This window comes from Oratosquilla oratoria, chromosome 9, assembly GCF_046742065.1.
Source record: "Oratosquilla oratoria isolate Oo_2021 chromosome 9, ASM4674206v1, whole genome shotgun sequence".
Lineage (NCBI taxonomy): Eukaryota > Metazoa > Arthropoda > Malacostraca > Stomatopoda > Squillidae > Oratosquilla > Oratosquilla oratoria.
The window spans coordinates 2,809,918-2,836,772 of NC_134785.1; the positions used below are offsets into that span (position 1 = coordinate 2,809,918).

The 26,855-nt window shown below is 38.0% G+C and overlaps 1 protein-coding gene across 4 annotated transcripts in view; it reads left to right on the forward strand.

The window, feature by feature from the left end:
- Nucleotides 1-22,563, forward strand: part of LOC143028137 (uncharacterized) — a 38,101-nt gene extending 15,538 nt beyond the window's left edge. For all 4 annotated transcript variants that reach the window (XM_076189791.1, XM_076189788.1, XM_076189790.1 and 1 more), the window contains 2 exons: nt 10,631-10,823; nt 19,647-22,563. In XM_076189791.1, coding sequence (XP_076045906.1) covers nt 10,631-10,823; nt 19,647-20,609 — 1,156 coding nt within the window. In that variant the 3' untranslated portion in view covers nt 20,610-22,563. The remainder of the gene's footprint in view (nt 1-10,630; nt 10,824-19,646) is intronic.
- Nucleotides 22,564-26,855: the final 4,292 nt, after the last annotated feature.

A 26,855-nucleotide genomic window follows, 5' to 3' on the forward strand; every position in this document is an offset into this window, starting at 1 on the left:
AAGGGAATTGACATCAAAAGTGAATTTTTTTTTACATTGAATGAGAATCCAAGAAGAAATAATGGTCTCAAACTGTCAGGAAATAGATTTAATTTGGAAGTGGGTAGAGACAACTTTGCCAACCATGTAGTTAATGAGTGGAATAAACTTCCTGTAGAGGCAATGCAATGTAGTTCAGTTTGAAGCTTTAAGATTCATTTAGATAAACACCTAAGCAAGATGCTGTAATGCCTGCCATTTATTTTATATTATTTATTTATATGTTTATTATTATTTCCTTAATTATCATTTATTAGTATTTATCTGTCAATTTATTATTTACTATTTATCTGTTTGTTTAACTTTATTTATTTATTTATGTATTTTATTTAATTATTATCTATATTATAATTCTTGTTTAATTATCATTATTATTAAATATATATATATATATATTTATTTCTTCCTCTTCTGACCTATTTATGGACCAAAAGGTCTCCTGTCAGCATGCTCCTCCTTTGTAATCCTTTGTAAGTTTTCCACTTCATATAACTCGGGGCAATAATTGATTGTATGTTCAATTTCTGTTTTTTTATATTCATTATCTATCTATATACCAAGGGCCTCTTCTCCCTTGTAAAGCAGGTAGCATGTCAAAGGCACACACCCATTACCACCCATTCTTTATCATACTTCTTAAACTCTTCATTTCGGATTCATTTACTTTTCCTTCTGCCTCCTTCAGGTTCCAAATTTTGGCTCCATACAGTACCATAAACATATCACTACATTACCATCTTCTCTTTGTGTTCATTCCTAGATACCTATTTTTCATGACACTTTTCATTCCCCCAGACATGTACTTGCTTTTCTTACTCTAATTTTCCTCCGCTCCTCCATTCCCTGCTACATGTGACCCCAAATACTTAGAGCTCTTCACTTCCTCCTGCCTCTTACCTTTTAAACTCTCCTCCAACCCACTCCCATGTATGTGTGTGTTTATTTACCTAATTGTAGTATTCAGGAAAGGAGCTACACTTGTTGGGTCCTGTCTCATATTTTCTAACATACCTAGACTCAAATTCATGTATGGTTCCAACTTAATCTATATCTTTGAAAATGGAGAAAAGTGGGAGATAAGCCAGTTGTTGTTTGCTGACGACACTGTGCTTGTAGCAGGATCAGAGGAGGGATTAAGGAAGTTAGTGACAGTTTGGGAAGGTGTGCAAAAGAAAGAAGTTGAAGATAAATGTGGGTGAAAATATGGTGATGAGATGTACAAGGGGAGAATGTGGCAACAAATTGGAGGTGAGTATTAATGGAAAGAGATGGAGAGAGACTGGAGGAAGTGGATAGTTTTAGATATTTGGGCGTGAATGTGGTGGGAAAGGGAGGAGTAGAGGTAGAATGTAGATTGAGAGAAGGAAGTAAATGCCTTGGGGGATTAAAAAGTGTAATGAGAAATAGATTGGGAATGGATGCTAAGAGGAGATTGTATGAAGGAGTAATTGTGCCGACAGCACCGTATGAGGCAGAAATATGGAACATAAGAGAGGAGGAGTTTGAATGTGTTTGAGATGAGGTGTCTGAGAAGTATGATAGTGGTCACTAGGCTGGATAGAGTGAGAAATGAGGAGGTGAGGAGGAGAGTGGGGTGGAAAAGGAGTTGGGAGACAGGGTTGATGAAAGAATATTGAGATGGTTTGGACACATGGAAAGAATGAGGTGTGGAAGGAATGAACATGAAGGGGTGACCAAGGATGAGATGGATGGGGTAAAAGGGGCATTGGGAAAGAGGGGAATGTCTGTTGAGGAAGGAAGGGAGAAGGCAGAAGGTAGGAGTGAATGGAGAATGGTTGTGCATGGATAATGCTATGATGCATGGATGGGAGTTGAGGGAATGGGGTGAGGGAGTATGTATGAATGCTATTATGGTGCAGTATGAAGGGATTTCTCCTCGTCTTCCCTTCTTCTGCACGAGGGGATAGAGGGGGGGGGGTCACTGATTAAATGAAGCAGCCTTGTTGTGGATATGCAGTGTCTTGCCACACTGCTTCTGACCCAGGGCAGTGGGTGAGATGCAAGGATGACCCATCATCCAAGAGAAGCCAAGATAAAGAGGGAGGGAGGGGGGTGAATGGGAGTGGAGTAAGTGGGGATGGAATGGGTGGGAGTGGATTTTATGCCTTTATTTATTGGCTACCTCCCTTGTAAGGGGGGAATAACCATTGTATGTATGTATGTATGTTTAGATTTGAATTCATGTACTGTTTGTGCTTGGGCTATATCACCTAAGTTATTCCACATATTCATACATCTAAATGAAAAACTGTATTTCTTCATATCCTTTCAACATGTAGTCCTTCTTAATTTACTCCCACGACCTCTTAAAGCCTTCCCATCTTTAATCAAGAGATCTCTTTTATCAATACAATCTATCCCCTTTAGTGACCTGAACACTGTAATCATGTCACCTCTTTCTCTTCAATCTTTCAAGGTTTGCAGACCCAGTACCTTTGGTCTTTCCTCGTATGGTTTATCTGCCAGGCTAGGGACCAGTTTGGTTGCTGTCCTTTGTATTCTCTCAATCTTGCTTATATCCTTCACTGTGTGGGGACCATACCACTGTGTGTGTGTGTATTTGCCTAGTTGGATCTTACAGGAAGGGGAGCTATGGTCGTGGTGTCCCATTTCTGTATCTCACCATATCTAATTTACTCTTAAATTCTTATATTGCTTTTGCACACACTATTGTTTCGTCTAGTATGTTCCATACATCCACCACTCTGTGGGTAAAGTTGTTTATTTTTCATCCTTCCCTATTTCTCCTCCATTTTCCTCACTCATCACTCTCATTTTCTTAGCGCTTCCCACTGCAACTACCTTTCCCTCCCTATCCTCCTTCACATTTAGCAACTCCCTAAAATACTCTGCCCACCTTCCTCTCTCTGCCTTCTCTTCCATTATCATCTCTCCATCTGCACCTTTTACCCTTTCTTCTCTACTTGATTCACCTCCTCTTCCTCTTTTAATTTTCTTCCAAAACATCTTTTTATTGCTTTCAAAATTTTCTGTCGTACTCTTACCCCATTTCACATCTGCTCTCCTCTTTGCTTCCTTTATATTATGCTTAACTTCCCTTCTCTTTACTTTGTACCTCTCATACGATTCCCTTGTCTTAATTTGTAGCCAATCTATGAATGCCTGGTTCTTCTCTTCTACACCTTACACGATTTTAAGAATAAACTGGATGCGGAGAGATACAAAAACGGGTCACTACGAGCATAGCTCTCGTCCCGTAAAATACAACTAGGTAAATACTTGGAAAGAGGGTGAGCATTTAAAATGTTAGAAGATACAAGGCATTCATTTAATTAGATGCTGAAGGATGGAGGGAACCTGGTACTTATGGGAGATTTTAACTGCAAAGAAATCTGTTGGGAAGAGATGACAATGAAAGGTGAAGAGGGTCTATGGAAAAATGTATTACTTGACTACAGAGCATACAATGACACAATGGGTAAAAGGAAATACCAGATATAGAAGTAATGAACCATCAAGATTAGATTTAAAAATTACAACAGAACCTGAAATTGTGGATAAAATTGAATATAAGAGTGATCACATATTAATAGAATTTGAACTAAAGAAGAATTATATATAGAGAGAAATGAGAAAAAAAATAAAGACTGATGTACAACAAAACAGACTTTGGGAAACTTCAGAAATTCTTTCAAAATGCAAATTGGGAAAATTTCTTCAATGAAGAGATACAAATGGAAGAGAAATTGATTATTTTGATGGAAATTTATGATGAAGGAGTGGATGAATATGTACCAAGACAGAAACAGGAAAAGGTGTATAATAAGTGCTGGTTCATCAGATGATGCCTTGAGATGAAAGATAGAAGAGATAACGCTTGGAAAAGATGATAAAAAAAAAAGAAAACGGAAAGTGGCAAATATATATCAACCAAAGAAATGAATATGTAAAAGTGTGCAGAGAGGAAAAAAGAAACTATGAAAAAGACATCATAGAAAAATGTAAAGATCAACCTAAGCTATTCTATAGATATGTGAATGGTAAACTTGAAAATAAATAGGAAATGGTGAAACTACATCATGGAAATATAGAGTACACAGAAGATTTAGAAATGGCTGAAGTCATGACCAATCACTTCAAGTCTGTTTTCATTAGAGAAAAAGTACATCATTGGGATGAAGGGAACAAAGTGTGACCACCCCCCAATAAGGGAAATAAAAATAACACAAAAAGAAGAAATGGATCAATTAATGAACCTTGATGTTAGGAAATCACATGACCCAGATGGAATAGTAAATTAGATACTAAAAGAATGTAAAGAAGAATTAATAGACAAAATATATAACATAAGTTGCTCACTCAAAGAAGGAAAAATACCAAATGATTGGAAAATTACCAATATTGTTCCAATATATAAAGGAGGAAACAAAGAAGATCCAACAAATTACAGACCGGTTTCCCTTACAAGCACTGTAGCCAAAATTTGTGAAAAGGTTATTAAGAATAGATGGATAAAACACCTGGAAGAAAACAATATAATAAATCCGAGACAATTTGGATTCAGACAAGCAAGATCATGTGCCACAAACTTAATCTGTTTCTACTCAAGATATAATACAAGAAAGGGATGGATGGGCTGATTGTGTTTTCCTAGTTACAAAAAGCTTTTGACAAGGTGCCACATAAAAAATTATTTAGAAAATGGAAAACATAGGAGGGATACAAAGTAAACTAAACTGGATGGAGGATTTTTTGCATGGCAGAAAAATGAGGGTAGTGCTCAGAGAAAAGAGTTCAGCTTGGGAGGAGGTTATTAGTGGAGTTCCACAGGGATCAGTATTGGCTCCAATAATGTTTGCTATTTATGTGAATGACATGGATGAAGATGTGGAATGTTAAATTAACTTCTTTGCAGATGACCCAAAATTGCTGAGGAAAGTGAATACCGAAACAGATTGTGAATCACTGCAGAGAGACCTAAACAAGGTTTGGAAATGGAGTCAGAAGTGGGAAGTAGACTTCAACATCAAGAAATGTGGCATAATGGAATTCAGAAAAAGTAAGATATATATATATATATATATATATTATATATATATATATATATATATATATATATATCAGGACAATATAAAATCAGAACAAAGGAAGTAAAGAAAGTGGGATCTGAAAAAGACCTGGGAGTAATTATCACAAATGACATGTCCCCTGATAAACAGATAAGCAGAATTGTTGGAGAATCCTACAACTTGCTAAAATCAATAAAGGTAGCCTTTACCTATTTGGACAAAGAAGTGGTAGAAAAAATACTAGTCACACTAATAAGGCCTAGACTGGAGTATGCTGTGACACTATGGTCATCCAGTACCAAAAAGAATATAAAGAAAATTGAAAGAATCCAGAGAGCAATTATAAAGATGGCCCTAACACTTTCAAACCAGTCATATGAGGAGAGATTGTCAGAATTGAATTTAATGACTCTGGAACAAAGAAGAGAAAGAGGACCTGCTGACCATGTACAGAATCATGAAAAGCATGGAAGTCCTTGATAGAGAGGACTTACTAATTTGGGATAAGATAGATACAAGGGGATATAAAAAGAAACTCACATAGGACAGCTGTGGAAGGGAGCTGAAAAAAAAAGTTTTCCACACAGAGCAGTGGAACAAATTGGACAAAACAATAATGTGTGCAAAAACTGTACACAAATTTAAGAGCAAAGCAGACACTGCAAGATGAAAAGATGGGACACCACGAGCACAGCTCCCCTTCCTGTAAGATACAACTAGGTAAATACTTACTGCAAAGAAATCTGTTGGGAGGAGATGACAGTGAAAGGTGGAGAGGAATTATGGGGAAATGTATTACTTGACATGACTGTGGAATATACAATGACACAATGGGTAAAGGAAAACACCAGATATAGAAATAATGAATAACTGTTGAGACTAGATTTATTCTTTATGTCAGAACCTGAAATTATGGATAAAATTGAATACAAGACACCAATTGGGAAGAATGACCATACTTGAGTTAGACCTAAAGGAGGAAATATATATAGAGAGAAATGAGAAATACAGAAAAGAGAGACTGGTATATAGTAAAACAGACTTTGTGAAACTTTAGAAATCTTTTTCAAGAACCAAGTTGGGAAAGATTTTACAATGAAGAGACATGAGTGGAAGAAAAATGGAAGATTCTGATGGAAATATATAATGAAGGGGTGGATGAATATGTGCTGATTTAACAGAAGGTGCAACAAGCCAAAAATATAAGAGGAAAAGATGGAAAAAAGAGAAAAATCCTAGAAAGTGGCAAATATATATCAATGAAAGGAATGAATATGTAAAAATGTGCAGTGAAGAAAAAATAAATTATGAATAAGACATAATTGAAAAATTTAAGGATCAACCAAAACTATTCTATAGATATGTGAATGGCAAATTGAAAAACAAGCAAGAAATAGAGAGACTGCCAAGGGAACACAGAATACACAAGATATAGAAATGGCTGAGGTCATGAGTAAGCATTTCAAGTCAGTTTTCACTAGAGAAAATGTATGGCACTGGGATGAAGGGAAATAATAGCAACACAAGCAGAAATAATTGACTAAATAACAAACCTTGATGCCAAGAAATTGCACAGCCTGGATAGTATTGCAGACTGGATACTAAAGGAGTGTAAAGAAAAATTGGTAGGCAAAATATATAAGATGCTCACTTAAGGAAAAATACTAGAAGACTGGAAAAAGCCCAACATTGTACCAATATATAAAGGAGAAAACAAGGAAGACCCAACAAACTATAGACCGGTTTCCCTTACAAGTACCATAGCCAAAATTTGTGAAAAAGTTATCAAAAATAGATGGACAATACATCTGCAGAACAACATATTAAACCTGAGACAGTTTAAATTCAGACAAGGAAGATTATGTGCCACAAATCTGATATGTTTTTACTCAAGACTATTAGATATAATACAGGAAAGGGATGGATGGGCTAATTATGCTTTCCTAGACCTACAAAAAGCTTTTGATAAAATGCCACATAGAAAACTATTAAGAAAATTGAAAACTGTAGGTGTACAAGGTAAACTACTGGAATGGATGGAGGATTTCTTACATGAAAGAAAAATGAGAGTAGTGCTCAGATATAAGGGTTCTACTTGGGAAGAAGTGATTGGTGGAGTTCCACAGGGATTGGGACTTGCTCCAATAATGTTGCTATTTATGTGAATGACATGGACAAGGGTGTGGACAGTTACATGAGCTTCTTCTTTGCTGATGATGCAAAATTGTTGAGAAAAGTGTGCACTGAAATAGACTGAGTTGCTGCAGAGAGATCTGAACAAACTTTGGGAATGGAGTCAGAAGTGGGAAGTGAACTTTAACATTTAGAAATGTAGTATAGCAGAATTTGGAAATAATAAAAACAGGATATCAGGACAATATAAAATCGGTGAAAATGAAGTAAAGAAAGTGGGATCTGAAAAAGATCTGGGAATAATCATCACAAAGGGCATGTCCCCTGATAAACAGATAAACAAAATTGTTGGAGAAACCTACAACTTGCTGAGATAAATAAAAATGGCATTTACTTATTGGACGGAGAAATGGTGAAGAAAATACTAATCACATTGATAAGGCCAAGACTGGAGTATGCAGCGATGCTATGGTCACCCAGTACCAAAAAGAATATAAGCAAAATTGAAAGAATCCAAAGAGCAACTATGAAGATGGCCCCCACACCTTCAGAACTGTCATATGAAGGGAGATTGTCAAAACTAGAGTTACCAACTCTGGAACAAAGGAGGGAAAGAGGAGACTTGTTGACCATTTATAGAATCATGAGAGGTATGGAAGTCTTTAATAGAGAAAACTTACTAAATTGGGATAAAGAAATACAAGAGGACATGGAAGGAAGCTCAAAAAGGAGTTATAGGAGAGGCCTGAAAAAGAACAGCTTTCCCCACAGAGTGGTAGATGTATGGAACAAACTGGATGAAATGATAGTGTGTGCAAAAAGCATACATGAATTTAAGAACAATTTAGGCTGCAACTAGGTAATTACACACACACAGTATGTATCTACCTATCTATATACCAAGGGCATTTTCCCCCTTGCAAGGGAGATAACCAAGTCAAAAGACAAGTACCCACTCCCACCCATTTCAGTTCTATCCACCACCCTTTCCATCACTCCTCATGGATGACAGTGTATATATATATATATATATATATATATATATATGTTGATGTTTGCTGACTGAGTGGGTTAGGGTGTTGTTACTTGCAGTAAAGGTCGATATAATGATGATTCGAACCCTGCTTGGGGCAAGTTGAATTAAGGACATGATTCATAAATTCCACACTACAAAGTCTTCTGTAAGGGGCACCGTCCTAGCCTCCTGGTAGGGTGTGGTTTGTGATGTTAAACCAAATCATATTATATGTGGTCAACCTTTAGTTATTTCTTTAGTTATCTCATTTAGCCAACAGGTGGCACCTGAATACATTTGAATAACTGTGTGGTTACTGTGTTTGGCTATATCTGATCAATAGTATTATATTAATACAGTCGAACCTCGAAAGCCCGGACTAATTGGGGGGAAGGGTGGTCCGGTCATGCCAAACGTCCAGTCATCGAAAATATCTCCCTAACACCCATAGATTTTCATAGCGGTATACGTATAGGTAATGTATGATATGGCATAGAAACACATAAGAATAATACTCTAACACTGTAATAATAACAATACTGTAATAATAATGCTATAATACTAATAATTCTGTAATAATAACTGTAATACAGGCATGTAAATGTACTGTATATACAGTGTACTGTACTGTATTTTTTATTACGTACACTGTAAATATCGGAAGGTATGCACGCGGGACAGTGGTGGCGGCCAGGGTTGCCGCGTTTTCTACACTGCCGTGTAGAATGGGAGTGTTGCCATACCGGGGCATACATTTTTCTCGGGCGTGTGCAGACTTTCATAGCAAGATATACTTGTCAAACTTTGACAAAATGGTGGTTCTAGTTTTTTTTATTCATGAATGTATATAAGGCCCCCATGCCCTAACATATTCAGTAAGATATAATTTTTTTTATATATTATTATCGCTAAAAGAAAGCTGAAACTTTAGCGTAGAATTTTTTTCTACACGGTAAAAACGTATCTTTTGGGGTATAATATTTTATAAGTAACACAATTACCAATAAAAGTCATATTTTGATGTACCATTTATTATTTGATAACTAGTTCTATGATTTTTAAACAAAAGTTTGAGTTTTTGAACGTTTTTAACAGCCCGCTGATATGTAGAAAAAATTTCCTCATGTCCTTGTGCAGTTGCCACATGCTGCTATTTTACTACGTTTTGGTACAAAATTCTACGAAACGGCAGCTCTGGTGGCGGCTTTACTGGGCCGGGTTTGAGTACACGTGAACGGCCGTCGCTGCCACCTACCGGACAAATAGGGAACTTTGCTTGAAAAGTCCGCCCTTTGTTCATTTCGACCGGTCATACGAGGGTCCGGGCATTCGAAGTCCGGGCTTTCGAGGTTCGACTCTATATTACTGAAATAGAATCTGTACTACTTTATTTACCTAATTTACCTAATTGTAACATAAGGAAAGGAGAGACATTTGTTGGGTCCTGTCTCCTACTGTCCAGTTTATTATACCTTGCCTCAAATGGTACCATCTCTTGGCATATATGGGTACTGTAAGACTATAGGCAAATTTTGTGCTGTGACTGTATCCTCAATTACCTCTCCAATTTTATGTCAGTGTGTGTTGATGAAATAATTTTATTTATTTATTTATTTATTTATTTATTTTTATTTTTCTAAATAACCAGTGCTTCTTTCACTCAGAACATTATTGCACTAAAGTGATAAAGGAAAGGTTCAGAGAGGGTAGGAGAACAGAGGGATTGGTAGATGAAAGTGATCAGCATTCTTTTTTGAGTATCCAATTACGAGTTTCCAGTCATAAACGAATATTGCACAACTGGTCTGTGAGGATGTCATGAAAGTCTCTAAAATAATGTATCTATTTATTTACCCTTATAAGAGAGGTACCCAAGTCAAAGTCATGCCTCTACTCCAACCCATAACTCTCTCATCCACCACCGTTGTTTCCTTCTCATCTTAGCTCTTCATGATGAAGGGTCATCCCTGTTTCCTGCCCACTGCCTGGGTCAGAAGCAATGCAGTAAGACACAGCATATCCACAGCAGTGCTCCTTCACTTACACAGCAACCCACCCTTCCGTGTCTCCTCATGCAGAAATTAGAGAAGATGGGAGGAATCCCTTCCGACTGTGTCAAAATACCATCCATACACAACCATTCTCTGTTCACCCCTATCCCCTGCCTTTTCCCTTCCTTGCTTGAGGGATATAGAAATAGAGAAGATGGGGAGAACTACTGATTAAGAAATATTGACTGCATATAAATCATGCAGCCAGTACTATTTTTTCCATATGTGCCACAATATTTTAGTCCCATTGTATCCAGTATATTAACTTGTTTCAGTTTTCCAGTCTGATATTAAGCATCTACAATTACTGTATAACTAATGCCTTCTTGTCCCCCAAACAGGGGACTGATGACGGCAGGACAGGAACCTAAACGGTGGCGCACTGGGATGGAGAGGCTGAACACACGCTACCTGCAGCTAGTAGGATCACCACAATACCATGAGAATCATCAGAAGGTGGTCCAAGTCCTCCGCACCACCTTCCAGCTTACAAACTACCCACAGCTTGATGCTTCTGAAGCTGCAATTCACACAGTAAGAGCACAGTTAAAAGTAGAAGTCATAGTGGTAGTTGTTGTTGTTGTCATTCCCTAGACTGTCTGGCTGAGCAGTTCCATCTCTCTGAGAAGTGCCATAGCTGAAACAGGATTTCCCACAAATATTGTGTTGTTGGTGTGCATGATTGTTTACAATGCAGTCCTCCAGAATGCATTGTATTGTATGGGGTGAAGTGTTACATCCTGGACAGTTGTCTGTGGTGCAGTCGTTCGGCCTCTACTGGTAGTTTAGAAGGGGTGAAAAGTGGCCTCCTTGCAGCCAGGCCAGATGGACTCTGTCTTTTTGGGGAAGAGAAGATTCAGAGGGATGGGTATCAGGGGGTCTAGCATGCAACAATATGTTGTCCTTCACATGAAGGTAGTAGTAGTGGTCATTGTGTTAAGTTGTTCTCTTTGAAGGATTGAAAATTTATTCAAACTACCTCAGATGCAATCACCACACAGAGGACATAGGACATCCCATACTACAATGCCCAATACTAATAATCCCTAGACACAACACAACACAACCCTGAGTGACTTATGGTCCTGCCTTGAGACTGTTGCCAATTACTTGAAGGCCACAGGTTTTCTGCAAGACACCAGTGGCAACATGTTGATTGATTGAAAACAGTAATTTTGTAAGAGTTGGTCTCTGTGGTTACCAGGTTGCAGATGAAGCAGGAGAGCTCACATTACAAAATGTTACCTTTGAAGGATTGGAAAGAGTATTTATGTAATAAAAGCATAGCCCTGACTGGTAGATTACTAGTCCAGCTAGAGGGCCCACCTTATAAAATGTCAATCAGTCGATCAATCTGTTGCATTTGTCTCTCTTGCATAAGACCTGCAGTCTTCAGATAACCAGCAACAGGATCCAGGTGGATCCACAAGTCACTCAGAGAAGATATATTTTCATAGTCAAAAAGTTATAAGTGTGGAGCATTGTAATATGATATTTTCTGTGTCCTCTGTGTGATGGTTGCATTTGGGGCAAAATGTCACCTTTGAAGGATTGACATGGGTGATTTTGTAAGAGCTAGGTTCTGGCTGCATCTTCAATCTTCCAGCCAGAGAACCTACTTTGAAAGTTTTTGTAACCTGTGCATAGATGGAGATGTTTATATAGTGAGTAGATGGAAAAATATTTGCGTTACAGTTATGGTAGTGACAAGGGTTTTTATCAGTTATATTACAATTCCAAAACATCTTATTATTGATTTACATTTCAGTTGTTAGACTATTTTACATCCCAGTCCTTTTACAAGGGAGGTAGCCAAAAAACAAAGACTCCCACCCATTCCATCCCCAACATACTCCAGTCCCCTCCACCCCCTTCCCTCCCTCTTATCTTGGCACCTCCTGGATGATGGGTCATCCCTGTATCTTGTGCACTGCCCTGGGTTAGAAGCAGTGTCACAAGACACAGCACATCCACAGCAAAGCCACTTCATTAAAACAGGGGACCCCCCCCTCTCCATCCCCGCATGTAGAAAAAGAGAAGACGGGGAGAAATCCCTTTGGGCTGTGTCAATTTATTTCTCATACATACATCCCCCACCCACTCCCCCTAATGCATCACAGCATCATCCATACACAATGAAGGAGAGATTGGGCCAACAGCACTGTACGGGGCAGAAACATGGAACATAAGAGAGAAAGAGAGGAGGAGTTTGAATGTGCTTGAGATGAGGTGCCTGAGAAGTATGATAGGGATTACTAGGTTGGATAGAGTGAGAAATAAGGAGGTGAGGAGGAGAACGGGTGGAAAGGGAGTTGGGAGATAGGGTTGATGAAAGAGTATTAGGATGGTTTGGACATATGGAAAGAATGAGTGAAGAAAGACTAGTAAAAGAGGTGGAAGGAGTAAACATGAGGGGGCAACCTAGGATGAGATGGATGGATGGGGCAAAAGGGGCATTGGGAAAGAGGGGAATGTCTGTTGAGGAAGGATGGGGGAAGACAGAAGACAGGGGTGAATGGAGGATGGTTGTGTATCTAGTTTTTAAAACTTAAAATGGTTCTGATAAAAGAAGCATGTAATACCAAGTTTCTTGTTATTCATGTAGAGTTTGCTTTGGTACCTTGCATATGATGATTTTGGTTTATGTTGTAATTTGCTGGTTACTTAATTAAACTCTTACATTTGTATTAAAATCTATCTGCAAAATAGATTTGAAGTGTGCTTGTAATCAGGAGGTCTTACAAACCTTTACTTGTACTTGTAACCATCCAAGGAAGAGGGTGTGTACAGGATGCTTATGTGTGAACTATATTTTGATGTAGCCTGAGGGGATTTCTTCCCATCCTCTCTTTTTCTGCATGAAGGGATGGAGAGGGGAGATTACAAATTAAGTGAAGCAGCCTTGCTATGGATGTACTGTGTCTTGCTACATTGGTTCTGACCCAGAGCAGAGGGCAGGATACAGGGATGACCCATCGTCTTTGAGGAGCTAAGATGAGAGGAGGGAAAGGGTGGTGGATGGGAGTGGAATTGGTGGGAGTAGGTACATGCCTTTGACCCTTTCAACCTGGTTTCACTCAAAGCCAATACATCCATCTTTCTTTTCACAAATATACTGCCTATCTCTTCCTTTTTACTCTCATTTGTACCACATCCACACACATTAAAAGACCCAGACCTTGGTACTGGCTGGAAAACTCCCAGACCTATTTTCATCACCTTTTACAACTCAAGTGGAAATACTTGGTGGCAGTATTCTTTTCCCCTTCCACAGGGTTCTGCAAAATGAGAAAATAAATAGTCAGAGAAGTGGTACAGAACAGTAACAAGAGTGAGGGACAGCATAACAGAGGGGCAATTGCAGTATAATAAAGTATCATCATTTCTCTATGAATAGAGATTTCTCTAACACAGACCAAATGATGTTTGGCTCTGGTCTGTAGGAGTGCCCCCTAATGTGTCAGCTGCATGCTACTGAACACCTTTAAACCTTACAGTAACATGCAGTGAATACCCAAGATGGGGATATATACAGTATATATATATATATATATATATATATATATACATATATATTATATATATATATATATATGATTATATATATATATATATATATATATATATATTATATATATATATATATATATATATATATATATGCATACGTATATACGCTGGGGGTAATTACTAAAAGATCCTGTATGAATGAGAAGGTGGATTTTTAGGTAGAGGTGTGGAGTTGGATAGAGAACCTAGGTACAAAAATATTTTAAGAAATAGGGATATTACTGATTTGTTGGATGAACTAATAGAATTGAAAAGTGAGTACAGGGCAATGCACAAAGAAATAACTCAACTTAAAAGAGCTAATGACGAGACCAACAAGGAGCTTGATGATCTGAAAAAAGAATTAAATATGATCAGAAATGAGAATGAAAGAATGAAAAATGAAGGTAAAAACAAAAACAAGGCCTTGAAAAAAGAAGTGAAAGAACAAATACAAGTGGTGACTGAGAAAGTAGGAGAAACAATTAAGGAGACTGATCTCCAAGAAATAAAACAAAGGAAAGTGGAACAAGAAAATCAAAAGTTAACTTTTAAGGAAATAGTACAAGTGGAAGAAAATGTCAAAGAAACGGTAATCAAAGTAATTAAGGAAAAAGAAAGTTGGGTCATAGACACAGTGGATAAAAGAAAAAATGCATTGTTTATAATATTAAAGAAAAACAATGTACCTAGATATCAAAGAGAAAAAAATGAGAAAGAAATTGCTAAAGCAATTCTGAAGGAGATACTAGAGGAGGGACAGGATATGGACAAAGAGATTGAGGAAGTGCATAGAATAGGAAAATAATCTAAAGAAAAACAATATAAGCCACTAAAAATCAAACTAAGGTCTCAAATGATAGCAGAAGTACTATCAAAAGCAACAAAGTTAGCAAAGTGAAAATTACAAAAATGTATTGATGATAAAAGAAATGAGCAATGAGGGAAAAAAAAAATCAGAGACTGAAAAGAACTAGTTTTTTGGAGAGTGTTGGACTTTAGACTGAGAAAATGGTTTATAAAAAAAGAAAAATATATAAATAAGAAAAAATAAATAAAAAAGGAAATGTAATAGACAGAAAAGGATGAGAAAGGAAAAAATTAAAAATAACATATACCAACATAGACGGCATGATTTCAGGACTAAACGAATTAACCCTGAACATGGAACGTCCAAATTTATTATTTTGCATGGAAGTTGTACCACTTCTGGCATGCCCACTTTACTTTATAACTTGGAGCACTTCTTCCCATAAACCTTTGGTTTTTATTTTTTCTAAAAGTGGGCATGCCAGAAGTGGTACAACTTCCATGCAAAATCATGAATTTGGGCATTCCCTGTTCAGGGTTAAACAACTATCCGGCATTAGAGAAACGACATAATGGAAATTGTGGAGACAAAATTAAAAAGTCCTCTACCACCAAACAATGTGGGACAAGGTCCATACAACCATTGGATGAAAAATAGAAAGGAGAAGCAGGGTGGAGTCATGTTTTTGACTAAGAAAGGCTTGAATGTGACTAAGAAAACTGAAGGAAAAAATAATGTGGAATTGATTATGATAAAAGTTGAAAACAGTGACATGAAAAGTAGAAAATTTGTAGTGTATGTACCCCCGAAAACACAGTCTTGGACAGAGAGTGATCATTCCAAAATGTTGGAAGATACAAAGAATGCACTAACTGAATTACTGAAAGAAGGAGGAAATATGGTAATTATTGGTGACTTTAACTCAAAAGGAATATTTTGGGAGGAAATGACTGTGAAAGGTGGAGAAGACCTATGGGGAAACATACTATTGTATATGACCATTGGATACACAATGACTTGATGGATAAAGGAAAATACCAGATATAGAAACAATGAGGAATTGTCGAGATTAGATTTAATACTTATGTCAGAGCCTGAAATTGTGGACAGAATAGAATACAAAACACCAATTGGGAAGAGTGACCACTTACTAATAGAGTTTGAACTAAAAGAACAAATTGATTTGAGAAGAAATGAGAAACATAGAAAAGGAAGACTAATGTACAAAAAAAAACAAATTGGGGAAAACTTCTTAAATGAAGAAACAAAGATGGAAGAGAAATGGAACATATTAAAAGAAATTTACACTGAGGGAATAAACAAATACATACCAAAACAGAAGCAAGAAAGGGTGTACATTAAGTGCTGGTAGAACAAAAAATATAGCGAGGCTAAATATAGAAGAGACAAAGCTTGAAAAAGATGAAAAAAAAAAAAACGAGTGGCAAACATATATCAAACTAAGAAATGAATATGTAAAAGTATGCAGAGATGAAAAGAGAAACTATGAAAAGGACATAATAAAAAATGCAAGGAACAACCTAAACTATTTTACAGGCATGTGAATGGTAAACTAAAAGACAAACAATAGTAAAACTGCACCAAGGGAATAATGAATATATAGAAGATTTGTGAAATGGCTGAAATTATGAACAAACATTTTTAATCTGTATTCACAATTGAAAATACACAAAACTGGGAGGAAATACATAAAGATACCACCCAATGAAAAAAATAACTGTGACACAGAAGGAAATTAGATACCAAATAAAAAACCTTGATGTCAGAAAATCACATGGCATGGATGGAATTGCAGACTGGATATTAAAAAAATGCATAGATGAGCTGACAGACAAAATATACAAAATGATTACTCACTCAAAGAAGGGAAAAATGCAAATATTGTACCAATATATAAAGGCAAGGACAAGGAAAATCCAACTAACTATAGACCAGTCTCCCTTACAAGCACAATAGCAAAACTATGTGAAAAAGTTATCAGAATAGCAGAAGTAGATGGATTAAATATAGTATAATGGAGTTTGGAAAAAGTACAAATAGAATATCAGGGCAATATAAAATTGGTATAAAGGAATAAAAAGTTAACTTGGAAAAGGAGCTAGGAGTAATTATTAACAAAAACATGACACCAGACAAGCATATTAACAAAATAGTCGGAGAAACCTACAATTTACTAAAATCAATAAAGGTGGCCTTTAACTACTTGGATGAGGTAATGGTAAAGAAAATATTAGTCACACTGATAAGACCAAGATTGGAGTATGCTGCGACACTATGGACACCCAGCACAAAAAAGAATATAAAGAAATTAGAAAGAATCCAAAGAGCAACAACAAAGATGGCACCAACACTTTCAAAATTGACATATGAACAAAGATTGTCCAAACTGGAACTACCAACCCTGGAACAAAGAAGAGAAAGAGGAGATCTACTGGCCATTTACAGAATCATGAAAGGCATGGAAGTCCTTGACAGAGAAGATTTATTAAAGTGGGATAAAAGAAAAACAAGAGGACATGAAAAGAAACTCAAAAAGGATAGTTATAGAAGAGATCTGAAAAAAAGTTTCCCACACAGAGTGGTGGATGTCTGGAACAAATTGGACGAAACAATAGTATGTGCAAAAACCATACAAGAATTTAAGAACAAACTAGATGCTGAAAGATACAAAGATGGGTCACTACAAGCATAGCTCCCTTCCCGTATAATACAACTAGGTAAATATGAATATATATATATATATATATATATATATATATATATTATATATATACATACTATATATATATATATATATATATATATATATATATATATATATATATATATATGATTCTAAAACATACCATATTTCTATAAATTTGGGGACCCACTTATGAGTTTGGCCAAGTAGGTAAATCCAGCCCTGCCCAGGTATGTACCACAAACTACTTCTCAAATGTGTCCATTTCCTAACTCTGTTTCCTCTGTCTTTGTTTTACTTTGTTACAGCTTATTTCAGTCTTTTGGGCATTTCCATGAAGTGCTGCTTCCACAAAACATCATTTCCAAGAAATTTATATTTTTTTGCAATTGTTTTCTACTATTGTTCCAGCAGGCTCTGTCATCTGTACACAACATAAGCACTTTCCCATCAGTATAACCATCAGTTCTTTATATTGCTTAATGATACTGATGAATCTTCATCTACAAGGAGCTAAGATAAAAGAAACAAATTAATGATGGATGGGAGAGAGCTGGTTGGGGGTGGCTGCACACCTTGTCTGGCTCCCTACAATATAAGGGAGAAAAAGCCTTTGGTATGTAGATAGAATAATGATGCTCTCCATATATGCAATGAATAATGCTGTAGACAGTACACTCTCTTACATTGCACCCACCCACCCACCCACCCATTTCACACCTTGTCCATGTATGACATAAGGAGCTAGTGATAGTTGGTGGTCCCTCAAGATGGACAGCAAAGCTGCCCATTTTTGAAATCCATCAGGGCTGACTCAGTCTCTAGACTAGGTCCAAGATCTTTCTCCATTAACTTCAACTGTATTTCATACACTTTATCACACATGGGGAGCTGACAACTGACTACTGCTCTCCTCTTCCAACCATTTTCAGCTGGTGAAGTAGAAACTTCCACACTCACTCACCACAGACAGCAATCCAAAATTTCTTCCTGAAAGATCTTTGGGAGAGTCAGAGTACCACTACCAGCCATTGTGGGGCTGTGGGTTTTCTACTTAGTGGAACTCGATGCAACAATTGATTGATTATGACATGAGCACAGTTCATTTGTGCTGTTTGTGGTTTCCTTCAGTTCACTTGTGACTCCATATTCTTTCTTTAAACATCTCCAGAGCTCTAGGAAGTAACTCCTGTGCTTTTCCAGAACCATTCTCATTTTAGATAGGATCTAAACTACTTGTGTTCTTGTTATACCCAAATTGTTCTTCTAAATTTAGCTCTCTTTTGAAGAATTCTTTCATAGAGCTTAGCTGTGTGATTAATTGAAGAATTTCCACCTTCTGTAACTGATCTTTACCTGTGTAGGTAACAGTATTAAGTGCTGTATATCTTATTTCAAGCGCATTCTGTGTCTTGAAACATTTCTTAATATGGTGATGATTGGTTTGTCCTGGTTCCGAGGCTGATCCTTCTGATTTCCAATTATTAAAGACGTTTTATGTCATTGGCTTGCTTTACTTGTTGTGACAACCATCTTCTGTTAATCTGGGCTTAGGACCAGCATAGGTTTCAAGATAATATTCCACCATTGTGTTATTTATATACTGTATAATAAAATTATCATACAGAACACACAGTATTCATATTTCTAGTTAGTAGTTGCCTAAGCATGCATATTTCCCCTTAAGATTTGTTGCAAATCCAATCACTTCAGCAAATCATAAGGAAAACACAAACCAACAGGTATAGTATGATACAATTCCTACTTACATGCCTCTTCTTAGAGTGACATTCAGCATAAAAACAATCTCACCCAAGACTTCACCTCACCATGTCTACATCACATAGAATCCAAAGAAAACGTGATTCTCTACCCATCTTAAAAACTTGTCCACACCCTTGCCTCCATCTAAAGGTGGAGTTTTGAAGGGAAGATACTTTGTCTCCTGACCAAGTCTCTATAATTTTTTACTGCATTTCCTTCACCTTTTCACATAAAATCAGCTGACAACTATCAACCCATTGATTACTATAAGCTAGTGACAAAAAAAGGCTCTACATATCTGACTTGAGAGTGATCCATGTATATGTATGCATACCGAAGACCTTTTTCAACTTATAAGGGGTGGGGGTAAGACAGATATAAGGGGTGGGGGATAAGATAAATTCCTCCCCACCCTCACCCCACCCCAACCCCAATCTCAATGGCTTGGGGATGAAGGGTCACCTTTCCCCCTCACCACATTTCTGTAATGGAATGTAGAAAATCTAAAACAATAAAATTTATGTTTCAGATGCTTGGCCTGCTGCAGATCAACCATGTCCCCACCAAGACTCCCTACGGTGAAGTCCAGGCCCTCTACCCTCAGGCCTCCCTCATGTCCCACTCCTGCATACCCAACACCAAAGCCGTGTGGACCCCGGAGGCCAAACTGGTGCTGAAGACAGTTGAACCCATTGAGAAAGGAGCCAACATCACAGCCATGTACACAGACATTCTCTGGGGTACCCGTGCCCGACGGCACCATCTCAGGCACTCGAGGGTCATTGACTGTAGGTGCCGCAGGTGTAGGGACAACACTGAACTTGGCACCAATTTCTCAGCACTCCGCTGTCCAAAGTGCCCCAAAGCCTCGCCTGTGCTCTCAACTTCCCCGCTTGATGATGATGCCATTTGGACTTGCATTAAGTGTAAGTATGAGGTTCTGGCACCGCAAGTGCTACAAACCAACCTCGAATTGGGTGCAGAGGTGGAGGAAGCCTTGTTGGACCCCACCATTGTGGGTCTTGAGGCTCTACAGGAGCGGTGGTCAAAACGTGTGGGATCGAACCATTACCACCTCCATGCTGTCAAACACTCCCTCCTTCAGCTCTACGCTCGCAGCCAGGAGAAGGCCGAGGACAAGGATGCATCTCACTGGGTGGAAGTGGGCAAGAAGGAAAAAGCATGCAAGGAATTTCTGACGGTGTGCTCAAAATTAGACCCCTCCACGGCCTATACCATCCCATATGTGGGAGTCACCTTCTTCGAGTACCACAAGACCATCCTTCAAAATGCCAAACAGCACTTTGCCCAGGCTGCCATCAACACACAGCAGCTGAAGAAGCGCATGTTGCTTGCCAAAGCCCTCTTGAAGAAGGCCATGGAGATCTTCAAGCTTGAGGCTGAAGACACACCTGAGGGTCAGCTCTATCTCACCTGCCAGGAGGAGGTCATTGCCATTGGGAAGTGGATGCTGGCTGTTGGACTCATCTGAAGAAGGCCATGGAGGAAGAAGTGTCATGCTGAGACTTCAACCACTCTTTCTATGGGAGAGATGGGACACCTGGACTTCCATTCCATGAAGATTCCGGAAAACTAACCACAGGTGCTGTCTTGTTTGATGAGACTTCAAGTTCATCTATACAAATGTACACACACACACAAACACACACACTAACACACACACACACACACAATTGATATATTGCAAGAAAGGGATGGCTGGGCAGACTGTGCCTTCCTGGACTTACAAAAGGCATTTGATGAGGTACCACACAGAAAATTTCTATATAAACTGAAAACAATAGGAGGCATACATGGAAAACTATTGAATTGGATGGAGGATTTCCTACATGGAAGAAAAATTATAGTAGTGCTCAGAGACAAATATTTAAAATGGGAAGTAATGAGTAGTGGCGTTCCACGGAGGTCAGTATAGCTCCAATAATGTTTGCTATATATGTGAATGACATGGATGAAAGTATTGAATGTTACATGAACTTCTTTGTGGATGACGCAAAGTTATAAAAGAGAATAAACTCTGAAATAGACTGTGAGTCATTACAGAGTGATCTGAACAAAGTCTCAGAGTGAAGCAAGAGATGGGAAGTAGAATTTGGGAAAAGCAAGAATAGGATATCAGGACAGTATAAAATTGACGGAAAAGAAGTAAAGAAAGTAAATTCTGAAAGGGACCTAGGAGTAATCATCACCAAAGACATGTCACCAGATAAACATATAAATTAAATAGTCAGAGAAACTTACAATTTGTTGAGATCAATAAAGGTGGCTTTTAGATACCTGGATAAGGAAATGATAGAGAAAAATATTACAAACACTGATAAGGCCAAAACTGGAATATACAGCACTGATATGGTCACCCAGTACAAAAAAGAATATAAGAAAATTAGAAAGAATACTAAGAGCAACGACAAAGATAGCCCCAACACTTTCAAACTTGACATATGAACAAAGACTGGCTGAACTGGAAAACTGGAATTGCCAATCCTGGAACAAAGAAGAGAACGAGGGGACCTACTGACCATCTACAGAATTATGAAAGGAAAAGAATGTCTTGATAGAGAGGACTTATTAAATTGGGACAGAGGAAAAACAAAAGGACATGTAATGAAACTCAAAAAGGTCAGCAACAGAAGAGATCACAGAGTGATAGATATCTGGAACAAATTGGATGAAAAAATAGTTTGTGCAAACACAATACAAGAATTTAAGAACACAAAGGCGACACCACGAGTGTAGCACCCCTTCCCATAAAATGCAACAAGGTAAATACACAACTCATGGCATGGTTGGTAAAGTTCCCAGCTGCCACTACAGAGGTCCGGGTTTAAATCTTGCCCAGGGCTTAAATAATTTCAGTATTGCTGTGCCGCGGGTTGTTACTCCAACTCATGGGCTGGGAGTTGGGTGTGTGTGTGTGTGTGTGTAAGGTCACAGCATTACCCATAGATTGGTCATATACAAGCTCTGAGCTCTCTTTAGGGAGGGAAATAGCTGTCGATCACGAGGTCAACACGTGGTCCAAAAGACCACGGTGAATTACATACACACACACATGCACAGAAAAAACACACACATCTAGCTCAGCAATCTGAGTTCAGTTCCTGTCTAAGATTGAAAGCACAACACTGCAATCCAGCACCCCAGCTTTGGTGGGCAAGGAGTTGGGGGATATATATGTAAAGTCATAGAAATATCCATAGATCAGGCCACAAATTAGCTCTGAGCTCTCATCTGGGAGGCTAATAGCTATTGATCACAAGTCCAGCACATGATCCAAGACTGTTGTGAATAACACACACACACATACACATACACACATACACACAAAAGGTGCCAAATTAGTAAATGAATATCAATATTCACTGTGATTTTTCAGCATCTGTTTGACTGCATCTACATGATAATAAATTATTTAATGAAAAATGGGTTCTTGTTTTAGTGTTCCTTGTTACTGTAGACCAGTGTCAGAGTCAACTCAGTTCCACAAACCTCCAGTATCTTTGTTATTTGCTTCCCCCAGCATGACAATGTATGATAGTAAAACTTTGTTTATAAAGAAATAAGAAAAATAGTAATTAAAAAATGTGATAACACAGCAGACTGGGGTGGGTGATGGTTTTAATTTAATAGATTTTAATCATTTCATTTTATTATTTGATGAAGCGGCCTTACTGTTGATGTACTTCTGATCCAGGGCAGTGGGCAACATGCAGGGATGACCCGTCATCCAGGAGGTGCCAAGATAAGGGGGAGGGGAGTGGAGTACCGTATATACTTGCGCATAGGTCGCACTGCTAGTTTGAGGTTGTGAAAGTGGTTATTTGCGGTTGACCCGCGGATAGGTCCCACTATAATCTGGCGATTTACAAAACCCATTCAAACATAAAAATGATCGGATGATCATATATTTACCTTTATATCAACTTTATTCACAAAATTTTAATATCGGAACGCATGTAGATTGTACGCGTGCGCACAATGCAAACTTACAACCAAGGTCTAAATATACAGGTCAGACCGTTGGAATTCTTCTGCGCAGCTTCTGACGTCATTTGGCTGAGTCCATTTTCTCTTTGTGATACACTGAAGAAAACTGTGAAACGCCAAGGAAGACAGGAACTATAATATTTTATATATTATATATATATATATATATATTATATATCATATATATCATATATTCATATATATAGACAGGAACTATAATATTTTATATAATATTTGTCAGAATATAGCTAATTGCGTGGAGCGGTGTGAGCGAAGGCAACGTCATTCTCCAACGACGGACCAGCTTCAACTGACAGCTATAGGACCCGCTAACCCCACTTTGAACAGCCAGGTGACGTTCACGGGCCCGCTGCGCCAACTCCCTCAAAATTCGGTCGGAAGTGGTTAGACCTTATATTCTTAGATCTTGCTTACAACAACAGTCGTTTCTAAAACTAATCGTAAACAAATGCACTTGCGTAAAAAACGTTATAGTCAAATTGACCAAAAAAATCAATAGAGTTTAACTGTCAACTGGGCACTATACAACGGTATAGAAGAAAATATAACTGTACTTTGGTAAAAGTGTTTATTCATTTAGCCTCCTGGTACTTCATCAGGATTGTATCATAAGAACATAAGAATGAAGGAGACTGCAAGAGACCATAAGGTCTACACAAGGCAGCTCCATATCCATCACCACCTGTCATCACCATCCATAAAGTTGTCTAACCGTTTCTTAAAACAACTGGTAGTTTCAACGCTCATCACATGGTTACTAAGTCTATTCCATTCGTTAACCACTCTATTAGTAAACCAATTCTTGCCTATTTCCCTTTTAAATCTAAATTTGTCCAGTTTAAATCCATTACTGTGAGTCCTGCCCTGTTGTTTGAATATGATGACCTTGTTTGCATCACCCTTGAACCACTTGAACACCTCTATTAGATCACCCTGGCCTCTGCGTCTCTCCAGAGAGTGTAAATTAAGGTGCCTAAGCCTTTCCTCGTCAGGCAAATTTCTGACTACATGTATCGTTTTGGTCATTCTTCTCTGTACTGATTCTAGTGAATTTATGTCCATTCTATAGGACGGAGACCAAAACTGTACCGCATAGTCAAAGATGGGTCTAACTATCGCTAGATAGAGTTTAATAATTACCTCTGCACTTCTATTCGTTACCGTCCTAGCAATGAAGCCTAATGCTCTGTTAGCTTTATTCCTGGCGCTAATGCACTGTTTCCTGGTTTAAGGTCCGGACTCACTAGAACTCCCAAGTCTCTTTTGCACTCAGTTTTCTCTAAAAACGTGTTATCTAAGCTTTATCTATTTTCGGGGTTGTGTAGCCCTACGTTTAACACGCTACACTTAGAGATATTGAAGGTCATTTGCCACTTCACCGACCATGTGAACAATTTGTTAAGATCATCTTGCAGAATCTCTGCGTCGTCTCCTGGCCTAATTAGGCGTCCTATTTTAATGTCATCCGCGAACTTACTAACATCACTATCCCATCGTCTAAGTCGTTTATGTACATAATGAACAACAAAGGACCCAAAACCGAGCCCTGGGGAACCCAACTAGTAGCATTGGCCCACCTGGATTTTACTCCATTTATGGTGACCCGCTGTTGTCTGTTACTGATCCAAGCTCTAATCCATTCTAACACTTTTCCTCCTATGCCATGGGCTTTGATTTTATTTAGTAGTCTCTGGTGTGGCACCTTGTCGAACGCTTTGCTAAAGTCAAGGTAAATCACATCGTAATTATCATTGTTATCTGACGCCTTATATACTTTAGTGTAAAAGGATAGAAGATTAGTCACACATGACTTACCCTTGGAGAAACCATGCTGTGTATCACGAATTAAATTGTGTCTCTCGGTGTGTTCTCTGAGTCTATTTACTATTATTGATTCAAGCATTTTACCTATAACCGATGTCAAACTGGCCTGTAGTTGCATATAGACGATTTATCTCCCTTCTTAAAAACAGGAACAACATTTGCCTGCCCCCAAGCAGTAGGCACAGAACCGGTGTGCCTATTTTCCACTGTCACCGTCACTGTCAAATCCAGAAAATTCATTTTCACTGTCATCATCATTTTCAAACAATCTTATCATTTGTTCATCGATTAACACATCATCATTGATCATTTCATAGTAGTTATTCACTTAGGTTCATCTTCATCCTCATTTGTGCTTGTAGTTGAAGCTACCAAATCCTCACTTAATACCTCATCTGTGTTTGAAGTTGAAGTAACCAAATCCTCATATAACATGTCGTCTTCACCTCCATCCATGGCATTTGAGATGCAACATTTTTCGAAGGACTCGATAATTAGTTCTTCAGGAATACTGCCCCAGGCTTCTTTCACCTATTCTACAATTAAACTCAATCCAGGTCTTTTCAGTGCACCACCTTTAGTAAATTCCTTTTCACCAGATATCATCCAAGATGTCCATAAATTCCGAATGTAAGTCTTGAAAGGTTTATTTACTGAAACGTCAAGTGGCTGCAGAACAGAAGTGCAACCACTTGGAATGACTGCTTGCCTTGTGCGCGATTCCTTCAGCAATGTGACTTAAACATGTCACAGACTAAAAGGCTTCTGGGTTTGAGCGAGGCCCTGGCCTTTTCATCCACACTTCATCCAACCAAACTTTTGTTAGGTTTTCATCCATCCACCCATTAGCATGTACTTTCACATCCCTTAGGATGTACTTTCACAATTACATCTGGCGGAACAGACTCCTTTGGCATATTCTCCCTTTAGAAGATAACCATTGGACGAAGCTTTTTTCCATCAGCTTGGCAGGCTAGCACAACAGTAAAATGCTGCTTTCCATGTCCTCTAGTTTTTACTGTAACATTTTTACTTCCCACTCTGTCTATGTTAGTGTTTCCCGGCATATCAAAATACATGGGAGTTTCATCCATGGTTCCAATATTTCCTATGGAGAAATCAAATATTTTACCCTCCTTCAGAATAGATTTTGCAAAATTATGAAGTTTTTGCTCAAAGTCTTGGCAGTTTTTGAGCAACATGAGTTTTTTTTTTTTTTTTTTTTTTTTTTTACTGTAGTGTCAATCCAAATCAATCTATTCATGAAGCTTGTACGTACACCCTGCCGAAGACTTAAATTGTGTAAAATGATATTTCGGTGCTAGCTGAGGGGCTTTGGTTCTTATTTAAAGTCTATTCACAATGAGGTCATTATTTCTAAGGTCTACAACCTAATCAAACAATTATTTTTCAAGACTTCAGTATGGGGATACTGAAAACCTTGCTGCTCTCTTTGATTTCGGCATTTCTTTAAGTTGATCTTTCTGCTTTCTCCACACCCTCACTACCTTTTCTGAAACCCCAAACTCCCTTTCTGCAGATCTGTTTCCATGTTCTGCGTAATCCACCACTTTCAGCTTAAAACCTACTTCATAGCTCTTTCTCTTACCGGTACTCATGATTAGGGTTTGCAGTTATTAGGCCTAAAACTCCGTGCGATCTACCGTAGATCTAACAGTACGGTAGGCCTAATGGAAGTTTACGAAAATAATAATTTTTTATTACGAAAATCATAAGTTTATTTAAGTTACGTTACGGGATGTTACGTTACGCTACGAAAACATAATTTGCGCACATATAGAAACGCAGCCACGAGTGAAACAGGTGATGTACGGTAACGTACAGTAAACAAAGGGTCAAGGTCGCATTGCTTATAAACACTAAA